We start from the raw sequence: 26,346 nt of genomic DNA on the forward strand, positions 1-26,346 counted from the left end.
CCTATTCACTTTAATGATTATGAATAAATGATAATTATAAATAAAAGCTGGTCAAAAAGTTTTTTTAAAAGCATTATAACGATAATATAGATCTACATACATATTTTATACAATTCTAAACATTGTATAAACTAAAATGATTGCAAGAACCTAGTAGAGAAATGTAAAGTTAACAAAAGGTTAAATATAATCTACGCGTTCAAACTAGTGGCTACTATTTGGCCATGCTCTGAAGAAAAAAAACAAACAAATAAATAAAAAAAAAACAAAAAAAAATAAAAAAAATAAAAAAAAAACAAACAAACAAAAAAAAAAAAAAAAACAAAACAAACAAAACAACAACAAAAAAAGCAACAAAAAACAAAAAACAAACAAGCAAAAAAAAAAAGACAAGCAAAAAAAAAAAGAAAAAAAAACAACAAAAAACAAAAACAAACAAGCAAAAGAAAAAAAAAACCAACCAAAAACAAAACAAAACAAATAGCACTCTCTTCAATGGACGCTTTATATTAACTCACTCAACCCTAACACCGACTGTATCCGTAGTATACCCGGGATTACTTTTACCCCATGCGTATTTAATACAATTTTTCTAAGACAAATTATAGGCGTTGAATAGGGAATGAAATTAGCAAAAGAGTAGCGTCCCTTGATTGGACGTTACCCATAGTCTGTGACGTCACCGGCGGAAAAGTTAGTAGAGAGAGAACGTCATGTTGGTTGTGCGCATGCGTCTCTCGTCCTCGTGGGGACGAGAGACGTATGCGCACAATCAACATGACGTTCTCTCTCTAATAACTTTTCCGCCGGTGACGTCACAGACTATGGGTGACGTCCAATCAAGGGACGCTACTCTTCCGCTAATCTCATTCCCTATAGATAATTTTTTGTTAGTTTTTACTTGTTAATTGTAGTTGAATAAAACTATCTACGTACATGCTCATTTTAAATACATTTTTTCCCCCCAGTTTTGAAAAGTAGAAAAAAATCTCTAGGATTGAGTGAGTTAACCAATTAACTAGCGTACTCTTGAAAAACTTCTTATAGATACCCCCTTTTGTCACATCATCATAAGATATCGTCGCCTAGGCATTCCATGAAGGACAATATGTGACCCATCGTCTCAAAACGGTATTATGTCGGAACGAACCAAATGCTTAAAAGCCGAATGAAATGTCAAATTGGTCAAAAATATTAATTATTGACATTAGCACCTTAAAATATGCTATCCATTCTACTCAATAAAACATACAAACTCAACACAAGTCTGATATTTCTGGCTATAAATTCAATTTTCAACATCTTAACCAACCCGATTTAATACCGTTTTGAGGCGAAGGGTCACATATGAATAATCCCTCAAACAGGGTGTCTGATATCAACAGGAATCACCCATGTTGTCCAAGTGAACAAATTGGGGGTTAATAACCCCCCCCCCCCCCCCCCCCATCCTACTTTCGTCCCCAGAAAAAATCCACAAAAAAACAAAAAACAAAACAAAAACCAAAACAAAACAAAACAAAACAGAAAAGGAAAGAAATCAAAAAAAAAAAAAATCATTATTCTGTTCACTTAACTTTAAACTCAATGTTCTGGATCTCTATCTAGAATGACGTGTTCTTTTGTGCAGGTCTGACATCCGACGCGATTATGGGCCTAGTAGCTTAACATTGTTGTAATGCACAGTATTTTGAGTCATTTATATTTTCTTTTTTTTTTTTTTTTTTTTTTTGAGATTTCCACTAAAACTAAAACAAAGAGCCCATAAGAAATTGGGTTATCAGACCTGCAAGTAAGTGCACGTTGATCTAGATCATTCGGACATATTATAATACCAGGCTGAGAAAATAGGATACGTTTAATTTATAATCGTTGTTTATTGGAATGCCATTATTCTATTTGTGTTATTCCTTTCGTTGATGGTCTGTTGACGTGTTCAAATATCATATATAGGGAATGAGATTAGCGGAAGAGTAGTGTCCCTTGATTGGACGTCATCCATAGTCTGTGCACAATCAACATGAGTTCTCTCTCTAATAACATTCCGCCGGTGACGTCACAGACTATGGGTGACGTCTAATCAAGGGACGCTACTCATCCGCTAATCTCATTCCCTATAATGACTCTAACCTTTATCTAAGTAATCAGTCAATTAAGTTAAATTAACACGAGTTTCAATGTAGGCCGACGTGCACCTATTTGCAGGTCTGATAACCCAATTACTTCAGGGCTCACTGTTGTAATGGAAATCTAAAAAAAAAAAAAAAAAAAAAAAAAAACAAACAACAACAAGAAAAAAAAACAAAAAAAATATTTTTTTTCAATTGACACAAAGTATTGTGCCTTACAACAATGTTAAACTAGGCCCATAAGTGGGTTGGGATGTCAGACCTGCATATATGTACACATCGGTTCCAAAAGCAGACAAAGCAAGAGAGAAAAAATACAAGAAAAAAAAATCACCAAGAAAATCGGTCTTCTTCGTTTGCACAAAAGAAATCAGAATGAGAACCCATCATAAGTGAGTTCGGATTATCAGACCTGCATATGTCGATGTTTATGCATTTTTAATTTTTAATATAAAGGAGCTGTGATACCGATGACCGAAACACAATGTTGGGCTTGTTTGTTTCAACATTGTTGTAATGGACACAATAAAGCGTTGTCAATAGGGAATGAGATTAGCGGAAGAGTAGCGTCCCTTGATTGGACGTCACCCATAGTCTGTGACGTCACCGGCGGAAAAGTTATTAGAGAGAGAACGTCATGCTGGTTGTGCGCATGCGTCTCTCGTCCTCGGGCGAGGACGAGAGACGCATGCGCACAACCAACATGACGTTCTCTCTCTAATAACTTTTCCGCCGGTGACGTCACAGACTATGGGTGACGTCCAATCAAGGGACGCTACCCTTCCGCTAATCTCATTCCCTATTACAACAATAAGCCCATAACAATTAGGATAAACAATTCGTTTCAATCTACAGCGGACATATGTATTATATTTACAGGTCTTATAACTGAACGGGATTATGGGCCTGTTCTATCATGTTTGCCATAGACCGACCGATGTTTTGCGTTAGTTTGAGAATAAGATTTCATTTACACTAATAAAAAAGTGGACCCATAACAATTATTTTGGTTATCAGACCTGCAAATTAGTATATGTCGGTTTCGATATATAACATAACAAAAAAAAAAATAAAATAAAATAAATAAATAAATTTTTTAAAAAAAGAGAAAAAGAAAAAAAGAATTGAATAAAAATTTAAAAGAAAGGTCCTTTTTCATCCTATTTCAATTTTATACTATTATATTGTTTAAGGTGTCTAATTCAACAAAGTGCATAAAATATTATTATATTATCTAATATCAATACATTACTTAGTTAATTCAATACGAAGCTGCAAAAATAGTCATTAACAAGTGTATTATAACATTATATTATTATTATTATTATTATTCCATAATTAATAATGTATGGTGAAATTGATTTCATCATCATGAATTGTGATTTGTTTGAAATACAATATTGTCGTCAACAAAGACGAGTTAGATGTTCATGAGATTTATAATGATATTTATAGGAAAGTGATGATGATGATAATAATAATGATAATAATAATAATAATAATAATAATAATAATAATAATAATAATAATAATGATAATAATAATAATAATAATAATAATAATAATAATAATAATAATAATAATAATAATAATAATAATAATGATAATAATGATAATAATAATAATAATAATAATAACAATGATAACAATAATAATAATAATAATAACAATAACAATGACAACAACAACAACAAAAAATAATAATAACAATAATAATAATAATAATAATAATAATAATAATAATAATAATAATGATGATAATGATAATGATAATGATGATGATAATAATAATAATAATAATAATAATAATAATAATAATAATAATAATAATAATAATAATAATAATAATAATTATTATTATTATTATTATTATTATTATTATTTATTATTATTATTATTATTATTATTATTATTATTATTATTATTATTATTATTATTATTATTATTATTATTAGTATTATTATTATTATAATAATAATAAAAGGTGTAATAACTAATGTTATCAGTCACAAAAATAATATAGATACGAGTACAATAACAAGAAAATATTATAATAAAATTATGCATAGCACTTTCATTGAATAATATTTAATACAAAGCGTACATAAGAATTCAAGATAATAATAATATAAAAACGAAAATATTTAAAAGATACAATCTATATCTTTAACCAGGTAACTGCTGTACTTTTGAAATAACTCTTATTTAAAAATTTGGCCAGAAAACTCGCCCTTCAAATATCGATCGGTTTTAATATTGGCAAAAACAAAACTCTCAAACCTGGGGATTTCGCGAAGTATTCCTTCAAGTCACAGGTTTGAGATTTTTTTGCCAAGATAGACGAGGCTTATTTAAATCGATCGATATTTGAAGGACGACTTTTCTGGCCAAATTTTTAACTACGAGTTTTACTAGAATACGGCAGTTAACTGGTCAAAAGTGATCATTATAATTTATCGTTTCGTCTAAAAACCACAGCGCACACACAAAATAGAATCAACAGTTAGATCAAACACCTTTCCAATTTCAACAAACGCAATCCTAATGTGACCCAACAGCTCAAACCAGTATTCTTACGTCAGATTGAACCATTTTATGCGAAAAATTGAATTTAATAATAATAATACTAATCTTTATTATCCTAATTGAAGACAATTCATGTGAGGTAAACAATGCTCAGTTTGGTTCATGGCATGAATTTAACCCTTTCCTTACCACCTGTAGCAAAATCGTCACATTTGTTACGACAGAATATATATTTTTTAAAATTCAGATTTATTTCGTACATCATAAACTTTGAAGAATGATTTTTGTTTAATTAATAAGAACATAAAGTTGTTTTGTAGAGAGCTTGTTTGAGTTTTTTTTTTTAACATTTTTTTCTGCTGGGTAAGTAAGCCTGTCATTTTGGGAAAGTACTGAAAATGATCGGTAAGGAGAGAGTTAAAAGTTACAATGATGAGAAACATGAATTTTTAAGTCTTTCACGCTGAAATAAACTAATTTTTATTTATTATTCTATGCGAAGTGTACTTATATACAGGTCTGATAATCCAAAATGGTTATGGGCTCGTTGATGTATGGAGTTACACATACTCTCAATCAAACCAACGCAAACTAGTTTAGTTGTTTTTTAAGGGTTTTACGGCTCTTGCAACACATTTAGGTCATATCAGCACCAGTAAAAAGGAAGAAAATGGAATAGTAAAAGGTTATAGAATTACAATTAAAAATCACCCAAAGAGAAAGTAAAAGAGAGGGGAACTGGGAACAAATAGGGATCAGATGTGGATTCCAAGAGCATACCATCAATGTACTTGGCTAGGGATCAATTGTAAAGTATTTTGAGCACGTTTAGTGGATATTGTTCTATATAAAAGCTCGCGTCTTTTTGGTTTGCTTTGTTATAATTTTTGTATTTGTAATTTGGTCTGGGACCCTTTGCAAAGCGCCTTGAGCACGCTTAGTGGATATTGCGCTATATAAAAGATTTTATTTTTTTAGTAATAGTTGTAAATGCTATTTTTAGCATCAAACCACTCCGACATATTAAGATTATGATAAGAGGCGATGGATCACAAACAGACTTGACATATCACATAATATTTAAGTTTCTGCATAAATCAAAAATAAAATCAATTAAATTCATCCTCTTTTTCTCACAACATTGATTGCCCTTCTTTCTTAAGTACGTACTTATAAACACAACACAATCCATCAGATACCGGTGCAACTCAAGGCTAAAACCCAAAAGAAAGAGAAAATAATATACAAGTGTTATTATAAAGAAGTGAGTTAGTTTATAATTTTAGTTTAGGAACAAACTTAAAAAAAAAAAAAAACAGGCGCAGATGTTCTACCCTTAATCTTGTTTCTTAAAATGGGCGAACAAAGTCTGAAAAGTGTTGGTTGTGTGTCTATGTATCGATAGAAATGGGGGAAAAATGTTTTAAATAAATTATTCATAAGGTTCAAATTGTAAAATCCTTTAATTAGAATATGAGACTAAGGGAAGTGTACACCAGTCGGGAGTGAACCTGAGCCTATGGTTGTCGGCGGGTTTCGGCGGGTTTCGTAAAAAAGACACACCCCAGACTTTTTCAGATCTTTATTATTGTAAATCAATGTCCGCTCATTAATTTGCTACTTTGATATTTAACTGCAATGAAAACCAACTAAACCGAATTTTTCTATTTCGATGGCATTGCTATAATATTATATCTATTCTAGATAAAATATTATGTGGCCCAGTGCCTCGAAACGGTATTATGTCGGGTTGACATAGATGTAAAAAAGTTGAATTTCTAGTCAAGAATTACACACTACCTGGGCCGAGTTTGTATGGCTCATTGAGAAGAATTAATATTATTTCATTTCATTAAATTGAAAAGCCAAAATTTATGATTTCTGACCATGTCAACATCAAATGGACTTTTTAAAAATGATCCTTTTCATCCCGATATAGTTCCGTTTTGAGGGAGTGGGTAACATATAATATTATAAATACTAGGATAGAATACAATAAGTAAATGAGAGCGAAATATCTCCTATCTAGATATGTAGATAGTATGCGCTTTGGCTAAGAGGCTCACAACATTGCCATCCGGAAATATAACGGACCAAACACACAAAACTATGTGTATAACCTTGAACGTTCATAGTCTGGTTAATATAGTTTAGTGAGAATTACTTATAAAACGCGGATGGCAAAAAGCAGTAACAAAGACCTGAGTGACGTCAACTTCATTCTATCTATATCTACATCACAAACACGAGTCGCAAAATATTTTTTTTAATTTTTAAATTGTCACACTGTAAGTAAATCAATAATTATTAAATAATGGGGAATGAAAGACTGTATTATGCGATAATCAATTCAAAATATCATGTTTCAATTTTTATACTAAAACAGTTTATCATGTTTTTCTTCTCCACCGTATTATATTATTGTTATTATTTAAAGGGTTGGATAAAAAGTAATATCAAATCACCAACGTTGGCCGATCCTTTTTGATGCGATGGCCAATGATTAAAAAGACTGAAAAGGGTTTTTGAGCCCAAAACGTTCTGCGCTAAGTATTTTTTAAATTAATATTATTAATAATTATACTTTTCCGCCACGACATCATAAGATATCGTCGCCAAGGCATTCTATGAAGGAATATAGATAATTCACCAAACACGATGTCTGATGTCAACAGGAATCACCCAAGTGAGCAAATTGGGGGGTTAATTATCTTGCTCCAGGAAGAAAAAAAACGAAAGTGCCTGAAGCGGGGCTCGAACCCGGGACCTTCCGGGTCACAGTGCAATGCTTTAACCACTCGGCCACTTCGTAAGTATTTTAATATTTTTTTTCTTCTTTAAAGATGTTTTAATAGAATATTTGTTAAATACAAAGGAACTTACCATAGACATCAAAATAAAAACAAATTGCGTCAAAAGAATGGGCATGATCTATATTAACTTTCCATGTGCTCGAGGTCATTGGTCGCATTGCAAAATGTGCTCAAAGTAACCTACATAGTGAAAAGTGTTCACAGATTTTGAACTATCTGACATTACGATTGGTCATTGTGATCAGCTTGACACATGGGTCTGTTTACAACTTTCGTAAACAAAGCAGCGTGTTTCCATTTTTTCAGAAATGTCCAATCGTTGGACAGCAACAAATCTTGTGATTGATGACTCTGTTGGACGAAAACATGAATATAGATCGCTCCCATTCATAATAACTGGGTAAGCGGCAGATAAAGAGTTGTAGGAAGAAAATGGCCAATCCCTTGACTTGTTTTGGCCGAAAAATAATGAAAACAACATTGATAATTTTCTATCTCTTTTCATCCAACCCAAAAATACTCATAATCACTTAAGTAAGGCAAGGTTATGACATTGACATGATTCTAATGTCTATAAATTTGCTAAAATTTGAGAAGAATTAGATTATAATATAAAAACTAGTTGGATCAGGCAATCGAGCGAGCAAGCAAGCCGGTATCAACATGGCAACACACTTCCGTTCCAAATCAAAACAGCACATAGAAGAACAAGCAAGGCTACAACAGGCGCCGTGCTACACGCAGAGCTTTGTCCCAGGTCAGCAGCTGGAGATTAAGAAAAAAAGAGAGACACACATGAGAAAACCTTGATTTGCTTTATAGAGAGAATGGATATGACGTCATGCATTCAGCTATTTGTCATTTTTTAATATGTCTGAGGTTCGATCCCCAATCGAGTTCGACTGATTTTTGTGGGGATGTTTTTTTTTTTTTTTCTTGTATTTTTCTTTCTTGCTTCGTCTGGCAACTTTCCTACACACTTGTTCAGTTCTTTATCTTTGTCATTGTTTCAGACAGCAAGTTGGGTAATTAGTTCTCACTCTCTTAAGTCCCCCTAACCTCAGCCTTCGTTTACTAATAGCTTAACACACTGGGACTTGTCTTTTGACGTCATTTTATAGATAGAATGCGCTTGGCCAAGGAGTTCACAACATTGCCATCCGGAAGTATAACGGACCAACACACAAACTCTGTGTAACCATGAAGTTTTAAAGTCTGGTAAAAACAGTTTAGTGAGAACAACTCACAAACGCGGATGGCAAAAACAATAACAAAGGCCTGAGTGACGTCATCTGCATACTATCTATAGGTGAATGCACCGTCTAGTAAGTTGTCGTTTGTAACGCTCAAGGAAAGATATCACAACTCAGGATTTGTTTTCTTTTTGGTCGTTGACTTATCTTTTGATGTATCTTTATTCGTCAGTATCAGTTTACAAAGGCTATGCTCCATGAAAATACTTGGTTTTCTCCCGGCCCCCAGCCAGAATTATTGGCTGAGAGGGAGGCAGTCAAATGTATATTGTATTATTTTTGAGATATGATATTTTTTCCATTTAAATTGTATATTTGAGTGTCTTCCTCTTATTTTGTCCCATGCCTGTGTCTAGGTGAGACTTTAAGGTAATCTCACACTAAGTAGTACGCTGATAGTGAGCTTTTGGAATCTAAAAGCAGCTCTATATTTGCATGTTGCTCTTATATAAGCAACATCGTACACGGCTTAACTTAACGTTTGACTCAGATTTAAATATGGTCTTGTGGAACATATTTGAGTCCTTGGAAAAAGATTTCTTGCTCACATTATCTCAATATACCCATGTGTAAAATGAGTACCTGGCCGTTAAAAGCGTTGTCTCTGTCTTGTTCCACACGTTAACTGTTGCTATTGGCCGGAGACTCCTCTCTTGTAAAAAGCGTTTTGAGCACGTTTAGTGGAAATTGCTCTATATAAATGCTCAATTTAAAATCATTTTTATGTCACTTGCTAAAATTAACAAACATTGTAACAATAATACAAAGTAAAGCAAAAAGTAACAGGCAACAAATAGTATTAGAATCAATTCATATTTCAAGTAACTAAAATTAATTAGATTTCAAAGAATAATTATCAAAATATAATATAAACTAATCATAGAATATGTTTCGTTTTTTTCAACCAATGTAAAGCGCATTGAGCATAATATAATTTGAAAATGCGCTATACAAATGCCATCTATTATTATTATTATTAGTATTATTATTATTATTATTATTATTATTATTATTATTATTATTATTTATTATTATTATTATTATTATTATTATTATCATTTTTATTATTATTATTATTGTTATTATTATTATTATTATTATCATTATTATTATTATCATTATTATTATTATCATTATCATTATCATCATTATCATTATTATTATTATTATTATTATTATTATTATTATATTATTATTATTATTATTATTATTATTATTATTATTATTATTATCATCATCATCATTATCATTAACATCATCATTATTTTTAATTCTCATTCAACCATGATTTTAAATTGGTTAAAAGGACATGGTTCTCTACCTACTGTCAAAACAATGACTATTTCATGATTTCACAATGCGTTAAATAAACCACTAAATGGCCTTAAAGAAGAGAATTATCATCTAGTGATATGATAGGTATGAAAATAAATACAACAATGTTTTAAAGGATCTATAGAAGGAACGAAATTGACGTCGTTCAGCTATTTGTTATTGTTTTTAGACAGCCATTTTAATGATTAGTTCTCGCTAAATTGTATCAATCAGACTATAGATAGTTCGAAGATGACGTCACTCATGTCTTTGTTATTGTTTTTTGCCATCCGCGTTTATGAGTAATGCTCACTGAACTTTATTAATCCGACTATAAACTTTCATGGATACACACAGTTTTGTGTGTTGGTCCGTTATACTTCCGGATGGCAATGTTATGAGCTTCTTAGCCAAGCGCATGCTATCTATAAAAGTTTAAGGTTACACTTTGTTATTGTTTTTTGCCATCCGCGTTAATGAGTAATTCTCAATAAATTATATTAACTGGACTATAAACGCTCAAGGTTACACATCGTTTTGTGTGTTGGTCCGTTATAGTTGTAGATAGTGTGCGTTTGGCTAAGAAGCTCACAACATTGCCATCAGGAATATAACGGACGAACACACAAAACTCTGTGTTACCATGAGCGTTTATTATAGTCTGGTTAATACAGTTTAGTGAGAATTACTCATAAACGCGGGTGGCAAAAAAAAAAAAAAAAACATTAACAAAGGTCCGATTGACGTCAACTTCATTCTATAAATATCCAGCTGGTGGATGATGTGAGTATTTAACATAAACGCATAACATCAATGATGAATTAAAAAAAAGAGATACAAGTAAGAAGAAAATTGAAAACGAAAGGATATGTGAGCAAAATTCATAACAGTTTGTGCGACTCCTCAAGTCACTGGGTTGCTGCGCATACGTATAACATAAAACTAACAAACAAACAAATAAAAAAAGACAACTGAACAAGATTATAAATAGATTTGAATAATAATAATAATAATAATAATAAGAGTAAAGTGATGAAATAAACAAAACAATGTAACAATAAGTTATCATGCATATAAAGTGCAAGCTCAAATAATAAGAAAAAAGAGTATAATATTATATAGATATTATACAAACCGACGTGCACTTAATTTGAAGGTCTGATAACCCAATTCCTTATGGGCTCATTGTTGTAATGGAAATCTAAAAAATGTGTATTGTTGTGTGCTCACGAAGGGTGCATTGTCTGTATCGTTCCTATACAAAGCCTCTCCATTTTCACTCTTTCGTTAGTATATTAACATTGTTGTAACGGACAATTATTATATTATGAGTATAATTAGCGTTGTTCGTGTACTGTGTTAGGGCTTAATGATTAAGTTAATTTATGTTATGCGCCCAGAGCCCTCCTGATGAAGGGATGTTTGGCGCACTATAAATCTATACCATTTATTTGCGTCGGTATGAGAGTGTTTCCACAACAACAATGATACCACCATAATGTTTTGAGTTATACTATCAGAACTGCAAAGAAGTTCACGTTGGTATGATCCATAACTCATGAAAAACATGATTAAATTATTATAAAAAAGGGATTATGCAGTGGCATGCAAAGCAGTCTCAGGTTTGACGGCTTTAGACATACAAGGTTAAAGGTCATTTTAACCATCGATATTTGAAGTATAACATAAAATAATAAAATAAAATAAAATTCCCTTTATTCATCCCCAAGGGGAAATTTGTCTTTAGGGTCAATTCCAAGAGAAGGATGGAATAACCCAGGCGTTATTATTATTATTATTATCATCATCATCATCATCATCATCATCATCATCATCATCATCATCATCATCATCATCATCATCACCACCACCATCATCATCATCATCATCATCATCATCATCATCATCATCATCATCATCATCATCATCATCATCATCATTATTATTATTATTATTATTATTATTATTATTATTATTATTATTATTATTATTATTAAATAATATATTACACAATATTTAAAACGAATAAAATATTCATATTGGTGTATACATGATATTTAAAAAAAATGAATATTAGAGCAGAAAAATGACATGTATCGCCAACTGAAAAAAAAAAAAATCACCGAATCTGACAGAGAAATGAACGTCTTAATCTCTCTCTCTCTCTCTCTCTCTCTCTCTCTCTCTCTCTCTCTCTCTCTCTCTCTCTCTCTCTCTCTCTCTCTCTCTCTTGGTTTCGTGAAGAAAACAGACAGCAGTAAAGAATCTGGACCAGCAATTTATGATTTTCATTCCCTTTTCTCTTAGATTTATACTCAAATACAAACCCTGTTTTTCATAACACGGTAGCCTACCTTGTTTTAAATGAGTTCAATCATTGGCTAATATAGACTAATTAAATAATGACGATTCTTTTACAAAGTTGAATTGACATTTTTACCCCCCCCCCCCCAAAAAAAAAAACTAACAAAAAAAAAACAAAAAAAACAAACAAAAAAAAAAAACAACAACAAACCCACCCCCCCCCCTCCCCAACAAAACAACAAAACAACAAAAAAAAAAAATAAAAATAAAAAAAAAAGCAAACAAACAAACAAAAACAAAACAAAAAAAAGCTGTATAAAATAAGAAACGAAACATGGTAAAAGTTTAGAAAACGAAATAAAAACAGATATTATGATAACACATTAAATAATGCCACCGTCTGTGCTGGAATCCGCTTGAACAAAATGCATAGACTATATATTACTTACAATGTAATGTGTACATCATTGTCCATCTTGGACTTTGAACCTTGTCCGAGGTTTGAAACAATATTATGGCTATACTCTTCCTTCATAATGACGCATGGTAACTTAGCAACACTGGCTCTAAACTATCGGAACAATGGCGGACGCCGTATGAAATATTTCTCCGGCGAGCATAAAAGCGTAGCCAGAGGAAAAAAAAACCCCATAAATTTGATCATGTTTTGACTTTTACACATTCTGATCACAAGGCCTATGAAAAGTTCTAGCCAGCTTGAAGAATAAAAAGTAATGATTTTCTTTGTTTAGAACCAAGATGGCCACCGTTGCCAGGCGGCGTGACATCAGACTATTGAATCCAATTATGATAAAGGGAATCCCGATAGCTCAGTTGGTAGAGCCCTCGCTTCGCACGCCAAAGAACCGAGGTCGATCATCCAGGGTGCAGTGAGATTTTCTTATGACCTCCCCTGCCCTGTCCACCTAGCAGTGAATGGGTAGCTGACTGTGTTAGATTTGGCGGAAAGTACTTTGCGATAGACTAGCGTCCTATCCAAAGGATTGTTATTGTTGTCCGTTTAATGTTATAGAAACCGGGATAAACGCCGGCTACATGGGCCGAATGAATGGCTCTGAGGGACTACTTTTCTTTTAAAATAATGATAATCATTACGACGACGATAACAATGATTATGATGATACGTAAGTAGTAGTTTTGGCAATTTCATTTCCATTAAGTGACAAATAATAGAGCAAGAAAAATAGTCTGACCAAGAACATGCACTTGCTCTCATCTCATTCCATGCAATTTCCAAGCGATTGATTGATGTAGAGAAACTGACGGGCAACTTACAGATCATTAGTTGTTAAATAATTAGGCATTTTAGTTTCTTCTTTTGTCTCTTCTCCAATTTTTCCCTCTTCCTTTTATCCCTTTTCTACTGATATTCCATTTACGCCCTTTCTTTCGTTTGAAAACTGTAACACTGACTGATGTTTCGACTGTTTTCACCGTAGCTGTAAAAAAAAAAGTGTTTATCGTTATTATTAAAATTCTTCTTACGTCTATTGATAGTGTGCAAGAACATTGGGCTCGTATTCAGCTTGGTGAGCACGATAGAAGTCAAAAAAAAAAGATGTAACAGAAACGATAGGAAAGAAAATGTGGGGAAAAATACTACTAGATACAACGAAAAAGTTGTAGTAGTTGTAGTAGTAGTAGTAGTAGTAGTAGTAGTAGTAGTAGTAGTAGTAGTAGTAGTAGTAGTAGTAGTAGTAGTAGTAGTAGTAGTAGTAGTAAGCTTCGCAGTCCGAATGACGTTTGATGAGAATTGTGTGATTCAGTCATGGGCGATAAGTATATCTGCTCTCTCCATCCATGTTGTTAATTGTTTCCATTGGTCACGATCCTGGGCCAGAGTTTTGAGGCTGTCAAGATCTTGTTGTGACTTTAGTACAGAGAGCACTGCAGTATTTCTTAGTTCTTCAGGGCTTAATTCGGCCTCATCTGAATCCAGAAATTTCTGATATGTAGAGAGGTTGTAGAATTACGAAATTTTGGTTCCAGTTTCAGAACATCTCAAAGTCATTAAAACTTATTCAAAATGAAAGTTGATGCCGGAGTACACAATTTTTAGGATTTTTAAGCGTTATTTATTCCTTGTGAAAGTAACAAACGATAATGAACAACAACTGTGGACAAAGACTTGTTTTAAAGAAAGATATAAGTGTGTCCCTCTTAATTTTTATAAAGACGACTGAATTTTAGCGTACGGTGTGTCACAAGGCAAGGTATATGGTCCTCTGCCTTTTTGATACTCTGCTAGAATCTGTGAATTGTTAAGAGTAGTAATACAAAAATGAATATAACAGCTTTAAAAAAAAGAAGAACAAAATACCAAACACGGAACGTTTCGGGCTCAAAACCCTGCTTCAGCCAACAACAAAAAACAATAAAGACATACATAAATACATTATTAAATTCCCGATAGACGACAGAGATATTTTGTACGTTCTCTGTATAAACATATTGGTAAGTAAACAAACAAGCGTTCGATGATAGATAACTAAGGAGTTCCAAATTGGGCGGGATTAAAACAACGCATAAAATTTTGATGCGCAAATTAATAGGGAAATCGCCTTTTTACGCTTTTACAACAAAAAAATGTAATTTGATTTGCAATACTGCCTCTACGGCAACAACAATCTACTCTATAATTTTGGTAGGATTGTCGATGTACCCAACATTCTGTCACGGGTGAGGGAGTGTGTAGAGAAGAATAAAACGCTGAATAATGGCCGACGACATTGACTTTTTATAATAAAAATAATAACTTAAAACTTCTTATTGAATCACAAGAACGCATTAGTAATAACCGACCATCTCATTGTAAGGACTTATCTTAACTTTATTTCTAATGGAAAATAAACTTTTATAGGATTAATGATGACTGTTTTAAGATACATTTCCACTAAAATATAATGGCGGATATGCTTTATATATATACATATATATATATAATAGTTGAAAATAAAAATTCACTGTTACATTACACCTGACACCAACCAGTAAAATAAACAATGCTAAGCTTTCTCTAAAACTACATTAATCTTAAAAACTATAATTCTATATAATTGAAGACACTAAACTGCACGACGCCCTCAGTCTATTGTAAGATAAAAGCACACATTTTAATCAATGTTGATACGTGGAACAGAAAAAGGTGATGGACTAAAAATAAAACTATGCAAGTAAACGGTTTAACAAAACTCTCTAAGCACAAATTAAATAGCGCCCAAAAAGATTACCTAAATTGAATTAAACGCAAAGAAATTTATTTATTTTTTAATTTTAATTTTAATTGAATTATTTTTTTTTTATTTGCTTGCAAATGATAATTTTAAATAACGCCTCTATCATTGAGAGTATTGATGTTATGCATTTTGCCAAATTTGATTTTGGTAATGTTCTATAACAATTTTTGTTTCTGGTAATTCGGACCTGCCTACTACAACGGAAAAGTCGTAGAATTACGGAATTTTGGTTCGAAGTTTCGGACCGTCATAAGCATCTATCTCAAAGTCATTAAAACTTATTCAAAATGAAAGTTGAGGCCAGAGTACATAATTTTTAGGATTTTGAAGCGTTATTAATTTATTCCTTGTGAAAGTAAATTGTAGATAATCTATAAAGTTAACTATGACGACTACAATTTTTATCTAAAAAAAATTTCAAATTTTTAAATTTTGAAGTTGGCAGTACTGGGCAATTGTTTCCATTTTATAATTCACCTTCTTAAAAAAAAAACAAAAGTCGACCAAATGAACCAGTAAGAAGAACAAGAAAAATCTTAAAAAGTAACTGTGAGGCTGGCTGTGAAAACCAGGGAAGACGTCGCAAGCTTCTCTTCGGGATATTATGAGCCAAAATCAAAGATAAAGTGTTTCCCATAGCAACAAATTTTATTCAGAAAAAAATATCATAACTTGGGTTCCAATAGACAAAGAAATAAATTTTAAAGTGGTAAAAAGGATCAGAAACATTTTGTCTTTACCATTGCACACATAACTCAATTTATGAAATTCGCGCATCTTTCCCGGTTTTCTCCGCCAGCCACACAAATGTGGCGCAATTCAATTATATTGAAACAATATAAAACAAATAGCATTTATTTCGGGCCCTGGACTTCTTCAGGAGATAGGCCACATCACCTTATCGCGAGTCCTAAATACAAAGAATTGCCAATATAATTAGTTTATTAGTGAGCAATAAAACGCAAAAGATATACTGGAATGACTATCTATATAGCGAGAGGTTTGTGGGGTTTTTTTTTAATACCTCCGATTGATGGGTGATTATGGGATGGTTGACAGCGATACTCAATCAACCACTTTCCTCTTTAGTACCATCGATGTTCATTTTCATTATGCCTAAGCCGTTGGTCCCTGGAGCAAGATTTTGTGCCTTTGCCTTTAAAGCACCGATGAATTCTGATCTCACAAAATTAGTTTTCAGTTCGATTTCGTTGTCATTGTTCAGATTAGGTATCCCATCCGGGGACCTTTCCGTGGCATCTGAAACTGAAATAATCGAAGTTGATTGATACATTTTTTATTAAAGATATGACACGTTTAGCTTTCTCTCTCTCTCTCTCTCTCTCTCTCTCTCTCTCTCTCTCTCTCTCTCGCTCTCTCTCTCTCTCTCTCTCTCGGATACCAGTACAGTTCTTGTTGCCGTTGCTGTCGTTGGTGGCCGTGTCGTTTTCTGACTTACCGACTTAAGGCCTTTCGTTTCCTAACCACCGATCGGGATGCCTCGGCTGCCTCTCTAATAATCTGTGTCATTTCCTTCCACAGTTCACGGTCTTTTTAAGTTCATAAGGTCTTCCTTTGATTTTAATTCTTTGTTATTTTGAAGGCGTTTTAGGTCTCGATTGAGGACAGTATGAATTGACGTGGGTGGTCTACCTTGATATTTCTTGTGTCCAGATGGGGTGAAAAAGTATTCATGACTTTATTCGCTGGTATATTTTCATCTCTTCTGAGTATATGCCCAAAAAGCGCCATCTTGCCTCCATGATTTGAATGGATTTCCGGTCAACATGGCTGACACCTGTTGGCACGGAGCCTCCACTCAGTGAATTGTCTTTTGCCTCACTTGTGTCGTTTTCTAAATAACTTAATTTATCAAAATTATGTTTAACAGTATTTACCCTAATCCCATGGGGGAAAAAATGATGAAAGATATTAAACGTCTAGATCTTCTCTCTCTCTCTCTCTCTCTCTCTCTCTCTCTCTCTCTCTCTCCTTAAAATAGAAATAAGAGTACTGCAGTATCATTCCACCCTTCTCGTGGTTGTTATTGTTGTCATTGTTGTATTCGCAATGTCCGCTTGGTGTAAAGAATGGCTGACACCTGTTGACTTAACTCTCTCCTTACGAGCCATTTTCAGGATTTCCCCAAAACTTCACACCCAACTAACACAAAAATATATTTTTTATCACTCAAACACAATAGCAGTACAATTCTTGCCATACATTATTTCTTTACAAAAACATGCTCTACGACACACTGTTCATTTCCTTTAAATTTTATGATGTACAAAAGAAATTAGAATAAGAAAAAATGTTGGTTGTATCGTAACGAATGCGACGATTTTCCTATAGTTGGTTGGTAAGGAGAGGGCGGTTAGGCTTCCTTTTTTTTTTTTTTTTTTTTTTGAAACATTATCTCATCATAAACGAAATCCTGCTTTCCCAGGACTAGATTTGCTTACTCCACGATAAACCCCCGAGGGCCAGTTTTGTTGGATTTTTTTTGTTAGTTCATCATCATCCACCGTGATTGTGCTCTTGAGCACATTGCCGGTCAGTTGTCTCCACGAATCACGATCCTCTGCGGTGCGCATGAAATCTGTGTTACTTTTAAAGTCACATTTGGCCATTCTTAGGTTATTTAGATAAGTCATTCTTTGTCTTCCTCTAGCTCTCTCTCCTTCGATCATCCCAGATGTTACCAACTTTTCTATTCCATCTCTTCTCCACACATATCCCAGAAAGCGTAACTGCCTCTTTCCGATGTTATCGATCAGTATTCTTCCCTTTCTCACCTTCTCCAACATTTCCTCCTTCGTACACCTGTCTGTCCATGATACCATCAACATTCTTCTATACACCCACATCTCAAATGCCTCTAACCGCCTCGTACATTCTTTGTCAAGCGTCCACGTTTCACAACCGTATAAAAGGGTACTTATAACTTTGTTAGTTACACTCCCAATATCAATATTGTGCCCCAAAAAACTGGTTCCTTATATAGACTCAAGGATTAAAAGATTCATAGTCATAATAATAATTCCGTTTTACATTCTAATTCCTAAATGTAAAGTGAATTGTCCATTATATTACCCTAGCCATTTTGAAATAGTATCTTAAGTTTATGTATGATCGGTGTTCACTGTATATAAATAAATATATATATATATATATATATATATATATATATATATATATATATATATATATATAAATTCAACATGCAGTAACAACCAATAAACCAATTACCAACAGATCTAGTACCTGTGAGAAAGTGGTGACAAATTAAAACAAGGGACAAAAAAGTCTTTCTTTGCATCTAATATACATCTAGACATTAAAACAAAAAAAAACAATTGAAAATTTGACTTTATCTTTCTTATTAAAAAAAAAAAAACACCCAAATAACCCAACCCCCCCCCCCCCTCCTCCCCTTATAAAAAAACCAACAATAAAAAACAAAACAAACAAAAAAATCATCAGAAAACAAAAAAAAAATAATTCAATCATTTTTTTACAACAATTATTTGACTTCACAACACTTACTGGGGAAAAACACACACACATACACATACACACACGCCATACAATAACACAAACATGCTACACAGTGTGTAATCCATAATTTCTACATGTATGTTCTGGTACAAAGAATTTCATAAACAAGAACTTATAATATTATGCGACCTATCGCTACAAACCGGTATTATGTCGAGGTGGTAGTTGGAGGGGGGGGGGGGGCGGGCGAGGGGGGGGGGGGTGTTATTTAGATGCTTAAAATGTTATCTTTAATTCATTTTTTAAACTGTTAAACTTGGATTAAATCCAGGTACTACCGCAAACTCGGGGACCCAAATAATTTTGGGGGTTCGGGAGGGGGGATACTTTTTTTTAAAAAACAACAAAAACTAGTAGGGGGTTTGGGAGGAGAGAGACTTTTTTAAAAAAAGTTTCCCCCCTCCCTAACCCCCAAAATAATTTTTTAAAAAGTTTTCCCCCTCCCATACTATGCCTTATAATTTAGAATGAATAAATTATGTCAAATACAGTGAAACCTCGTTATAACTGGCGGGACCAACTCTATAATCTCTGATATAACGAAGTTCTGTTATAGGCGAACTTCAAGGGAAATAACCCAAGTTGCCGAAACAATATTTTAAAATCATTTTTTGTTTCCCTCTCTCTCTTTCAAGCTGATCGTTGTATGTGTGTGTATGTGTATGTATGTGTGTGTGTGTCTGTGTGTGTATGTGTGAGTGTGTGTAGGGTGTGTAGTATAGTATTCAGTAGCCTATATACACAAACACATAGAGTATTTACGCACTAAGCCTTGTCTCGCACTCGGTTGCATTAGTAAAGGCATACCCGAGGCTATTGTGCGGTTATGTGGTCTTGTGGTATGACACCCGCTTTCGGATCGAAAGGTCCTGGGTTCGAGCCTCGCTCGGCGCATAGTTGAGTCCTTGGAAAAGACTCTTTACTCACATTCTCTCACCGTACTCATGTGTAAAAAGAGTACCTGGCCGTTAACAGCGTTGTCTTTGTCCGAAAAAAATTGTCATATCGTCATGTCCCGTCCTACATGTTAAATGTTGCTGTTGGCCAGGGACCCCTTGTAAAGCGCTTTGAGCACATTTAGTGGATATTGCGCTATATAAAAAGCTCTTTTTTAAAGGCTGATGCATTGTATTAAATGGTATTCAGCAACCCTGTTTTAAAATATTATGTGTTTTTAATACTCCCTGCTATAAACGATAAATTTTACTAAACGCAAAGAGGGAGATAAAATAGCTATTAACCCTCTCCTTACCACCCACAGGAAAATCGTCACATTCGTTACGATGTAACCGACAGTTTTCTCATTCTGATTTCTCTTGTACACCACAAAATGTAAAGAAATGTTTTGATTACAGCTATAAATACTAAACACTGTGTTGTAGAATTCATTTTGCTGAACAACATTCTGTATAGAATGCACGTGTTACTGTTTTGTTTGAGTAAGAAAAGTCTATTTTTGTGCTGGGTGGGTGTGAATTTTCGAGGAAAATTCTAAAAATAGCTGGTAAAGAGAGAGTTAAAAAATATATATTTAGAGGTGACTAAATGAGTAAATAAAATGTATAGTAAAAATAAAGGAAGTAAAATGACTGTTATAAAAGATACAACACAAAGTAAACGACGTTTAAGCCGTTGGTCTTCTTCAGGGAAACAAGAAAAGGAAATATGTTATATTACATTGGCATTATAGTTAAAACATTATAGGTGAAAATGTGTATATGTGCGCGCGCGCGCGCTGTGTGTGTGTATGTGTGTGTGCGTATGTGCATGCAAGGGAAGGAAAAAGAGAGAGAGAGAGAGAGAGAGAGAGAGAGAGAGAGAGAGAGAGAGAAAGAAAGAAAGAAAGAGAGAGAGAGAGAGGGAGAGAGAGAGAGAGAGAGAGAGAGAGAGAGAGAGAAAGAAAGAGAGAGAAAGAGAGAGAGAGAAAAAAAGAGAGAGAGAGAAAGAAAGAGAGAGAGAAAGAAAGAAAGAAAGAGAGAGAGAGAGAGAGAGAGAGAGAGAGAGAGAAATAGTGCGAAAATGAGATGAAATGTAAACCAAGATCAAAATACTGTTATATCCGGGTCCCTGTTATATCCAGACTCGTTATACATAGTTTACACTGTTGTTTATTAACTTATAATAAAATACAAGTTCAAATTCTGATAATCTTTCATTTCGACATAATAATATGGACTTGACACGACAGGTCGATTATGTATATTTGTATTTTACAACACACACATCTACGAGTAAAACATCTAACAATATGTATATTTGTATTTTACAACATACACATCTACGAGTAAAACATCTAAAAATATGTATATTTGTATTTTACAACATACACATCTACGAGTACAACATCTAACAATATTAATATTTGTATTTTACAACATACACATCTACGAGTACAACATCTAACACACGACACAAAGGGAGGGAGCGTGTTATGTTTGTATACCTTCTTGTAGATTGCTTAGCTCAGGAACCATTTTGTGCCAATACTTGCACTCTTTATACCGTGGAGCCTGATCGGCGATAGGACTGGTCTTGAACACCAAATAATCTTCTGCTGAAGCCGTGAATTTTGGCCACTGTACCCCGACTGTCTTCCCGCCTTTGTTTGGGTTTCTGGTGTATTTGAAAGTAAGTTAAGATGCGCATAATATTATAAATCAAATCTGCATTATCATCGTCATCATGATCATCATCATCATCATCATCATCATCATCATCATCATCATCATCATCATCGTCGTCGTCGTCGTCATCATCATCATCATCATCATCATCATCGTCGTCATCATCATCATCATCATCATCATCATCATCATCATTTGATCTTCATCATCACCATCAACATGATGATCACCAACAATAAAAATAACAACCATACACAACAACTTTACCATCGCCATCACAACCATCAACATCAACATCAAAATCACCACCACCACCACCACCACCATCATCATCATCACCACCATCACGACTACCACCAACACCACCACTACACCAACAAGAAGAAGAACAAGAACAAGAACAACAACAGCAACAACAACAATAACAACAACAACAACAACAACAACGGCATCAACACCATCACGACCACCAACAACAACAACAGTAACAAAAACAACAACAGCAACTTTACCACCATTCATTCCAACACTTCAATATATTATTCAACACCAAAATCTCACTCACCCAATATATTCCATAGTCATTATCAACCACCACCATCACCATCACCGTCACCAACGCCATCACCACCACACACCACCATCCCAACCGTTATTACGACCACTTCCACCACCACCAACAACAAAAACATCAACAGCAACTTTACCACCAACCATCCCAACACTTCAATATATTATTCACCACCAAAACCCCACTCACCCAGTATTCACAAAATTGGCGATATATTCCATTGTCGTCTTGCTAACCTCCCTATCAGTATTAGAATAATTCGCCGGATGAAGGAATGGAATACCAAAGAAGTTCTCTATCTCATAGCCATGGGGGACACCCAGGTACTCCGGCCAAGGGTTGTTGGACAGGCGGTAGTCGTAGGAGTACACATATATGTTATCTTTATTGGTCAATGTGTTGTAGTCTGCAGCAAAGTCACGCACAGCACACTTGAATAACGTGTCACCGCTGGAAAGACAAATATAATAATACAATACCAAGGCAATTGGCTTCAACAGTCATGACGTCACTTCCTTCCTAATGACGCATGGTAACTAAGTAGCTGGCTCTAAACTATCGGAACAATGGCAGACCCCTTATGAAATTATTCTCCGAGCATAAAAGTGTATGGTCATGTTTTGACTTTTATACATTCTGATCACATTATGACATATGAAACGTTCTAGCCAGCATGAAGAATAAAAAGTACCGATTTTTTGTTTGTTTAGAACCACGCTGCTCGCCTTTGCTGGGCGATGTGACATCAGACTATTGATTCCAATTAACCATCTCCTTACCAACTACAGGAAAATCATCACATTCGTTACGATGCAACCAACATTTTTCTTATTCAAATTTCCTTTGTATATCATAAAATTTAAAGAAAATGAACAGTGTGTTGTAGAGCATGTTTTGCTTAAGAAAATATGTATGGTTAGAATTTTACTGCTATTATTTCAGAGTGATAAAAAAATATATTTTTGTGTTAGTTGGGTGTGAAGTTTTAGGGAAAATCCTGAAAATCGCTGGTAAGGATAGTGTTAACCAGTAGATTTTTGACCAATCAAAACATGGGATTTGTGACACACCTCCAAATGTTCCCGAGAAGCATGGTTGGTTCTTTATAAACAAGAACGAGAATGAAATCAACCTCTCTCTGTTCATTAGTATTGACTGTTTTTATATCACCAAAAGAGTGACTAGTTATCATACGACTTTCTCGTAAACGTTTAAGTTGACACATAGTTTTCTGTGTTGGTTCTATTGATCAAGCGGTAGAATAGTGGGTATTTTACTTAGACACATACCATCGATAGTAAAACGTTTGCAGTTTGCTATGTTTACCAATCACCTCCATTGTTATTGTTTACATTATGACGACTGTCCGAGAGGCGTTGTTATCTAGGTGTCATTAGGGAACAAAAGTCGTGACATCAAACTCTCTATTTTTGTTTGTTTCCTACATCCTTGAAAGTGCGTATGTAACCGTTGCCTTCGTAAAGTTATGACTTGATACTGACCAGAAAATGACGTCAAAATGCCAGTCTTTTGCCACAAAAGAAAACAAATCGTGAGTTATATTCAATAGTTCAACAAATGAAATAACTTGTCTCCATGAGCTCTACTAACGACAACTCACTAGGCGGTGCAAAAACCAAATAATGACGTCAAACTGCCGGTCCTTTTGGATTTCAGTGTCAGGCAAAAGATCGTATGCGCTTGGCTAAGAAGCTCATAACATTGCCATTCGGAAGTATAACGGACCAACACACAAAACGGTGTGTATCCATGAACGGTTATAGTCAGGTTAATACAGTTCAGTGAGCATTACTCATAAACGCGGATGACAAAAAACAATAACAAAGACCTGAGTGACGTCATCTTCGAGCTATCTATAAGTTAACGATGGCTACGCACAAACCGTAGCCATCGTTATGTTATAGCCTGATACTGAAATCCAAAAGGACTGGCAGTTTGACGTCATTATTTGGTTTTTGCACCGCCTAGTGAGTTGTCGTTAGTAGAACTCAACTCATAGAAACAAGTTATTTCATTGGTTGAACTTTTGAATACAACTCACGATTTGTTTTCTTTTGTGGCAAAAGACTGGCATTTTGACGTCATTTTTTGGTCAGTATCAGGCCATAACTTTACGAAGGCCACGCACAAACACACTTGATTTACCTCACATCATCCAATGTATCCAAGTTCCCGGGTCGAGAGTCAAGGACGAAGCCATCACGGTAGATGAAAGACGTGAAATCCTTAATAGTTTTACTAGTGTGCTTCGTCTGGGTCATGATTCCTTCCAGCACTTTCTGATACTGCATCTCAGAGACCGGGTTCGGATCTTTCCTCTTGAAAACGTCCGTAAATGCGTACAGCAACCAGAAGATCCCCTCGTCTTTCACAACGCCCGCCATTATGGATGTGTCCTTGAACTGGGGAGACGGATGTTGACATGATGATGATGATGATGATGATGATGATGATGATGATGATGATGATGATGATGATGATGATGATTAAAAATAATAATAATGATAATAAGAATTAAAATAATAATGATTATAATAATATGAATAATAATAATAATGATAATGATGATGATGGTAATAATAATAATAATAATAATAATAATAATAATAATAATAATAATAATAATAATAATAATAATAATAATAATAATAATAATAATAATAATGAAAATAATAATAATATTTCTTTGTGGAATACCTTTTCGACGATATCTTACGATGTCGTGGCGGAAGGGCATAATTAATTAATCTTTATTATAGGTAACGTTTCATCTGGCGGGCCAGATGTTGGGAGTATTTTACTTAAAAGCATAGCATTTAAATACATTACCTTCTTCTGCTTCATAAGGCTTTGTATACTGCTGGGCAAAAACTTATCGCCAGTGATGAGGGCAAAGGGAGGGTCGAAGTAAGTACCATCCACGACCTCCCACTGTGCGACCGTCAAGTTCTTGGCCTTCACTTTATCCCTCATACATTTGGTCCTGTCGTCGTAACTCCCACGGTCACAGCTCACTTTGCTGGCCAGGATTCTAAAACGCTTCATCGCTTCTTCATGGGTCTGTGGAAGATGTGCAAGTATATTATTCTCCAATACGCTTCAACAGTCATGACGTCACTTCCCTTTTCTTCCGTTTTGAGGCAAAAATTAATCAATCTATCACGCACTGCGGCTAATCAAGAGGGGGAAAAAAAACATTATAAATCTGATCATGTTTTGACACTCCCTCTACTCTACTTCTTATCTTACATATCTCGCTTTCTCACAAGTATGCTATCTCTCTCTCTCTCTCTCTCTCACTCTCTCTCTCTCTCTCTCTTCAGCATTCTCTCTACTCTACTTCTTATCTTACATATCTCGCTTTCTCACATGTATGAACTCTCTCTCTCTCTCTCTCTCTCTCTCTCTCTCTCTCTCTCACTCTCTCTCTCTCTCTCTCTCTCTCCAGCATTCTCTCTACTCTACTTCTTATCTTCCATATCTCGCTTTCCCACTATTATGAACCTTCTCTCTCCCTCTCTTTCTCTCTCTCTCTCTCTCTCTCTCTCTTTCGCTTTCTCTCTCTCTCTCTCTCCAGCACTCTCTCTACTCTACTTCTTATCTTACATATCTCGCTTTCCCAATATGATCTCTCTCTCTCTCTCTCTCTCTCTCTCTCACTCTTCTCCCCCTCTCTCTCTTCCTCCTCCTCCTCTTCCTCCTCCTCCTCCTCCTTCTTCTTCTTCTTCTTCTTCTTCTTCTTCTTCTTCTTCTTCTTCTTCTTCTTCTTCTTCTTCTTCTTCTTCTTCTGCATTACAAAAAAACTGTAATTATAAGAATAAAGCTAAACCAAAATTAATCTTTACATACATTATATACAAAAACATTGAATAAAATTTTGGCAGCAATCAAAAAAGAAGAGAATAAGAAATAGCTCTACCAATTTATTAGTGTTTTGTTTCCATTCCAATCTATTTGATGTGACAAACCCGAATAC

At 34.2% G+C, this 26,346-nt stretch overlaps 1 protein-coding gene across 8 annotated transcripts in view; it reads right to left on the reverse strand.

Moving 5' to 3' along the window:
* Positions 1–5,539: 5,539 nt before the first annotated feature.
* LOC144977521 (acetylcholinesterase-like) overlaps positions 5,540–26,346 on the reverse strand; it is a 148,720-nt gene continuing 127,913 nt past the window's right edge. For 5 of the 8 annotated variants that reach the window (XM_078922830.1, XM_078922832.1, XM_078922828.1 and 2 more), the window contains 5 exons: positions 25,200–25,430; positions 24,516–24,772; positions 22,539–22,799; positions 21,598–21,767; positions 5,540–8,233 (listed from right to left, as the gene is read on the reverse strand). In XM_078922830.1, the coding sequence (XP_078778956.1) occupies positions 8,127–8,233; positions 21,598–21,767; positions 22,539–22,799; positions 24,516–24,772; positions 25,200–25,430 (1,026 nt within the window). In that variant the 3' untranslated portion in view covers positions 5,540–8,126. Of the gene's footprint in view, positions 8,234–16,620; positions 16,863–21,597; positions 21,768–22,538; positions 22,800–24,515; positions 24,773–25,199; positions 25,431–26,346 lie in introns of all 8 variants that reach the window. The other 3 variants (XM_078922826.1, XM_078922825.1, XM_078922824.1) reach the window with 1 other exon arrangement.

This window comes from Berghia stephanieae, chromosome 7 (assembly GCF_034508935.2).
Source record: "Berghia stephanieae isolate SIO BIC M18660-M18661 chromosome 7, UCSD_Bste_1.3, whole genome shotgun sequence".
In the NCBI taxonomy this organism is placed as follows: Eukaryota; Metazoa; Mollusca; class Gastropoda; order Nudibranchia; family Aeolidiidae; genus Berghia; species Berghia stephanieae.